At 34.1% G+C, this 6,551-nt stretch overlaps 1 protein-coding gene across 1 annotated transcript in view; it reads right to left on the bottom strand.

Moving 5' to 3' along the window:
- Nucleotides 1–207, bottom strand: part of LOC129749530 (calcium homeostasis endoplasmic reticulum protein-like) — a 32,272-nt gene extending 32,065 nt beyond the window's left edge. Inside the window, exon 1 of the mRNA XM_055744508.1 lies at nucleotides 88–207. Within this exon, the coding sequence (XP_055600483.1) occupies nucleotides 88–190 (103 nt within the window). The 5' untranslated portion in view covers nucleotides 191–207. The remainder of the gene's footprint in view (nucleotides 1–87) is intronic.
- Between the last annotated feature and the right edge of the window lie 6,344 nt (nucleotides 208–6,551).

Consider the following 6,551-nt stretch of genomic DNA (forward strand, 5'->3'; position numbering starts at 1 on the left):
TGCTCCACAATTTGGAATACGGTTAGTTCTAAAATGGATGAAAAAGCGTATGGAGAAATCAATTATATTATGAATAAATCCTTTTACCTTTTCTCTCGCATGAATCCAAAATTTTCAAAATAGCGGTTAACATTTTTGAAATTTGATGACTGCCGTTTCGAGACCGAAAAAAATATGAGGAATATTTCATTGGTTATAAGCACGGATTGCTTCGACCATCGAAATAAATCACAACCAAGGGGTTTTTATTTTAAAAACCTTGATCACAAACATAGCAAAGTTCTTCTAACAGGTTACTTCATCCGCCATATTGGTTGGCAGATTTCCAGAATGATGACGTAGTTGTTATGAAAAATGACGAGCATTGTATTGAATTCTACAGTTTTTCCATAAAAAATATTTTTGATGACAGTAATTTGTACGCCACTGTCCTCAAATGCATAAATTCGACTTCCTAGATTTATGAGCTTCTCAAAACAATACGATTTGGTTTGTGGTTCTGCATAAAATGTGAATTAACCTCGGAAATATCTAAACTTTGGTAGAAATTGTTATTATTGGAAACTATTTCCAAGCATATTGTAAGCTTAAAAATGGAAAACATTGCAAGAAATCACATCTTATAGTCCTAATAAAGCATTAAATACGCAAATTTCGAGTTTATTAGCAGTAAAAAATTAATTGATAAATCATCTTTTCTCGTAACTATTTTCTTATTCGAGTTTTGGAATGATTCCAAGCTCTTTATTTAAAATATTTCATACTGAAATCAATTGATTCAACACTAACTTTAGTTCCTTAACACTAATCACTGAACTGTTTAATGCAAATGACGAAAAACGTAGATTTAATTTTTTTCCTATGGAATGTATGAAGAATCTCATAACAACTACGTCATCATGCCCGGCGTGGGGGTACGTTCACGCATGTTTACGGTACCCTATAATTCAAATACTCTGCAAACATAGTACTTTGAAATATACAAGGTAGGTTATTCCGCTCTCTTTAAATGTAGTGGTAAGAGGCCCCGGAAAATAGTTACGGAAAAAAAATTGGCAAATGTATGGAATTTTTCAGAAAATAAAATTTTTCTACAAATTGATTATCATAAAAATTATAAGAAAAATATGCACTGATGCATTTTAATGTAACAAACAATATTTGGCGTTTCGGCTTAGCTAAAAGTAACATGTAATGGACTGTTTTGACGATCCAAAATCAACATTTTATGTTATTTTTGCCTTGTGTGATCTTTTTCTTGTGCGATTTGAATAAAAACTCGATCAAATTGGCTTGTCATCACAAAAATATAAAATCTTTTACAGTCCCCCCACAATCATGGGACACAATTATTAGTCACCGATCATTAGAACTGCTGATATCTACTAAACCAAAATAAATTATATCATTTTATTATTTTTAGTTAATCGACAATATCATCAAAATGCATTAAAAATATTATCTGTGCGTTTGATAACAGTAAAATTGCTGTTTGAATACTTTTTAACAAAGGTGAACTATAAGCGGTGGAACTATCGCATAAAATTCCAATGTTATAAGGTTGACATCTTAAACCGTTAAGCCCCTTATGCGGGTATTTCAAAGATTCCAACCAAATGAATTGGTCCCATATAAGCACAAAAGAAGAGTATACATTTTCCAATTAAAACTGAGCGAATGAAATGCAAAAATTCAATAATATTTAGCAAAATAAAAGTGACCCATAATTGTTACAGAATCCACCAAGTTCCACACAATCATGGGTCACTTTTTCGCAAGCAAAACAAAACATTTCTTGGTTGCTAGCTCAACCCAATTGCCCCTTGAACGTATACTAGTGAAGAATGCCCCTGAATGTTTGCCAGAAACTTGTTGATTTTCATGTTGATATTCGGGTGTTGCCATGGACTTCTATGTGACTAATAATTGTGGGCAATATGACTAATAATTGTTACAAGCTTCAATTTTGACCCATAATTGTGGTTTTGAAAAACGTTGATAGTTTCGGTAAATTATTTTATTTTTCAACAAAATTGGAAACAAAATCATGTTTGAAATCAAAGAGGGAATATTTAATGACTGAAATTCATTCAAAGCTTGATGTTTGGTCCACTAACACCCGAATGAACGAACCTTTTGTGGTGAAATGATACGTTAAGTGACTAATGATTGTGGGGGGACTGTAGATCATTCATCAAATCTTAAACATAAGTACAAGAAAATATCAAATTGCTTGCTTTAAACAAAGAGGGACGGCGAGGAAAATTGGTTTTTAATGCTCGTTAATAATGGTCCGGATCAAAAATATCAATTTAAAAAATATTTTCCGATGAACCCGATAAACTTTACAGTTGAAATTTAATCATGTCAACGTTACTTAAAAATTCTGCATAAAATGGATGAGTTTTAGGACAAAACGTAGCTTTGAATACCTCAGGGTTTGAGAAATTAGGAAATGAACCCAAACCGAATAAGTATAATGACCAGCATAATAACGCCAATTTATTTTATGGTAATTTAATCATATTTTCATACGAACTGATCTGCAGAATACTAAAAAAAAGTTAGTTAATTTTTCAATCGTTTAAAGCAGGGATGATCAACACGCGGCCCGCAAAGTTTTTCTGAAATCGATTTCAATAACCATAGATTGCATTCGGGAGTTATTATTAAGCAATTTGTAGCGAAACCATATCTTCCATATTAGAGTTAAGATTGATTTTGAAGCTGTTGGAGAGAGCTGTTCCCACAGCTATACATTTTCTCCTTACTACAAAAAGTCAAAGATTTACCTGGCATCGCGAATCTTCATAAAATACAAGTCCATACAAAAATTTTATAAAAATATTTTCGAGAATAATTTTAAATCATTATAATTTAGCAGCACACCTATATAGAATAAATTTAAAAGATTATAATGTTTGTCAATGTGGCCGAGGATACCAGGATATAGAGTATAGACCATGTTGTGTGGTGTTGTTCAATATATGAGAGCGTAAGATCAACTTTCAAAGATATTCTTGGTAATTCATCGAATCTTCCCCAAATACCCATAAGAGATATTGTCAGTCAACGTGACATAAAAACTATGAAAACAATTTTTGATTTTCGGAAGAGAGCTGACTTGAAGCCCTGAAAATTAAATGGAGACGAATGAAGAACTCGGAGTAGGAGTGCTGTGAGTCGCAAATCAAGAGCCTCAAGCCAAGAATCACAAAACTAAAGCCTGTAAACCCGAGAGGAAGTCCATGGTCTACCCTAGACGAGGCCCAGCTAACATGAAATCGTAATAGAAATGATAATCCAAATCGAATATTGAGACATTTTAAATAATTATCGTAAACACGTTGGTATTGAGTGATTTTCTATCATTCATTTACAACAAGCTTTGCCCAACAAAAATTGAATCGGATAGCAGTTTAGTCAATTCGTAAATATGCCTCCAAAAAGTTGAGAATATGCTCTTTCGACATTTACGATTTGAGTGAACTGATTTACGATAAATGGGCGGTCCTTCAATTGACACTCTCTCCGGTCTCTTCCTTTGACCGGTTCGTAAAAAAGAAAATCTCACCTATAGAGCTTTAGCGTAGACCCTATCAACTGATGAGTTGGCATCGTGGTAAGGTACCGGTCTGCGAAATCGGAGGACTGGAGTTCAAATCTCGGCCGAGGAAATTTTTTTTCGTTTATTTTGCTTTTTGTTGGAAAATCGAATCGTTGGAAACTTGTCATTGTAGATATATCGCCTCCACTTTTGTAGCTATATGCTATTTTGGTAAGTTTAATACAATTTTTCTATCTGGTATATATGTTTGAATAATTCTGTTGTTCCTGCGTTATACCTTTATAAATGTTTGCTGGGGGTCCATCATCCACCCGAGACGAGTTCCAAGATCAATCCAAGATGAGGTCCACGATCCACATGTCGAGATGCAGAAGTCAACTTCGATTGATGATATGATACAAATGATGCAAGTGATACAAATGTTTAAAAGAAATTTTAACGTATACGCCACGTGTGAAACCTTTGTAAAAATCAAAACAAATTGAATACTAAGAAGTGGTCGGCTCAATATGATCAAGAATCAAGAGCCTGTTTGTTATAGTCTAGAACAGTGGTTTTCAAAGTGGTCCCTACCGCCCCCTTGGGGGCGTTGAAAGCTTCTAGGGGGGCGGTGAGTTCAATTTTGAAATTTGGGGGGCGTTGGAAGGGCTCAGGGGGGCGATGAGGTCGTAATTCACATTTTCACAAATCACAAAACAACGTTGACGTTGAACGTTTAAACAACGAGTAAGTTCGACGCAAAACAATGAAATTACGTTATAGAACTAAACATCAGGTTCAAGATTAAAATATCTTTGATGTTTGAAGGATAAAAAAAGTCCATACAAACCCAAAAAGAATATTATGCAAATGATATTTGCATTTGTCCAACAATCATTCAAATTTATCACCCTTTACTAGTATTGGAAGCTTTCATTGAGTTTTTTTTAAATTTAAAATCCTTGAAATCGAGTAGGAAAAGTAAAAAAAGAGTATGAAATAGGAATTCGAAAATTTTATCTGCACATATCCGGGCCAGGCATATCTAGTGGATTTTTTTTGAAAATTCGGGCATTTGAGAAAGTTGAATTTCGTGACTAGGAATTTAAATTTTTCTTCCAAACTTATCAATTAATTCTTCAAAAAATTTACCAATCTTAAAGAAAATAATTTGAAAAATTCATTGTTGCACTCATATCTACATCACAATAAATCATAATTTAATTTAAATTTTTGCTAAATTTCACGACTTTTGTGAGTAAATGCGGGCGCAAATCGGGCAGGTTTCAAAAAAAATTGGTACTCTCGGGCCCGAACATAATGTCTTCTGGGAAATATGTCCAGAAGATAAGTTTTTTTGAAGATTTATTTGTTCTATAAAATTTGGCAAAAACTGTCTTGTTTCGATTTCATAGACATATCGACAAAAAATGAAACCAACAAGTGAAATATTTTTGTTTCGAAAAATCATGCCAAACATTGATATATTTAACCATTTTACCAACCAATTCACATTATCAATGTCACATAACACTCATAAATCAGCTTTAAAAATCCTATTTCTGCAGTGGCATTTTAATTAAATTATAAGAGAACCCTTGGAAATTGCAAAAAACATCAAGAATTAGTAATCAATACTGTAAATACTGTAAAATAAAACAACATACCATTGCAATAATCATATTCAGAAAATAAATTTTAATTAAAAAAAACTTCTCAAAAATATGCACAGAAAAGAAGTATTTAAATCAATAAACTTCGATACGGATTCAAAGTCGAACGCTAAGAAGAGGGCGATTTTTAAATAAAAAAAAGGCTGACCATTAGTTATCGCTAGAGACTTTCAAATGGAAGCACCACCGACTTTCGAAGTCGTGAAAGGCCTTCAAAAATTTGCTTTTTTTGTAAAAAAAAAAAATCAATGCAAATGATGTCTCTTTCTAGAAGAACTAATAGTTGCAAAGTAGTACAAATCAATAAAAAAAATTAAATTATTCAAAAATAACCATTCAAATAACTAACATTATTTGATTTCGGCTGGTGTTCCGACTCAAATTAAAAACGGTTTACTTTTTAAGTGTACTTTGAATCAAAAATTTTAAGTTATGAAAGGTTGACGTTTATTTCAAATGTTTCTATTGTAATGATAACTATTCATAAACCTCTGCAAATTATCAATCAATGACCAATTTGGCAAAGAAGGGCTTAACAGCGATTAGCCAGTGTCGCGTCTAACGCTTAAGGAACCCCAATCTCAGCTATAGAATTTCTTCTTAGTTGGCTTACCCATCTGGAGCTAAATCAAAGACCTTGATTTTGTATAAATACCAGGAAAATTTCCACTTACAACTTACTTGTATCAAACCGTCGCGAGAGACCTATACTCGAATAAAAATTAAAAAGTACAACCAGTGATTTCTTCATCGGAAGTGAAAATCCTCCCACGGGGACTCTGTGCCAGTCTCGGGGAAAGAACTCTATACAGTCCACTCCTAAAGTTACCGTAGAGGAAGTTGTCCGAACAGCCAGCATGAGTAAATAAAGTTCTTAAAGGAAAGAATCAGTGTCACTTTCAGTGCGGACCGCTGAAAAAAATTTAAACTCAAATTTGCCCGTTGTTTCAGAAGATTGCTCACTTACTAACTTACTTAACACGTTCGTTGCCATGGGAGCCATATCCGGGTGACGGGTGTATTTCCTGGGAGACCCCGTCACATCAAAAAGCGTGTGACGCTCTGTTCCTCATGTTAGCCGTCAATTTAGCCATACATTGCAAAGCCGGGAGCTCTCCTTCTTTATTTTGTCGTTCCGAGAATTTCTTTGGCCCGGCATGGCATCGAACGCGTTAACACGTTCATCGCCATGGAACCCATAAACGGATGACGGCTCTCTTACTCAAGATAGCCGCTCAGTTTCGCCACGCGTTGTAAATCTGGAGCTCTCTCGCTTTACTTTAAGGCTCCGAGAATTTTTTGGGCGACGAACGTGTTAATAGTCCCGCGTC

This window comes from Uranotaenia lowii, chromosome 2, assembly GCF_029784155.1.
Source record: "Uranotaenia lowii strain MFRU-FL chromosome 2, ASM2978415v1, whole genome shotgun sequence".
NCBI classification, from domain to species: domain Eukaryota; kingdom Metazoa; phylum Arthropoda; class Insecta; order Diptera; family Culicidae; genus Uranotaenia; species Uranotaenia lowii.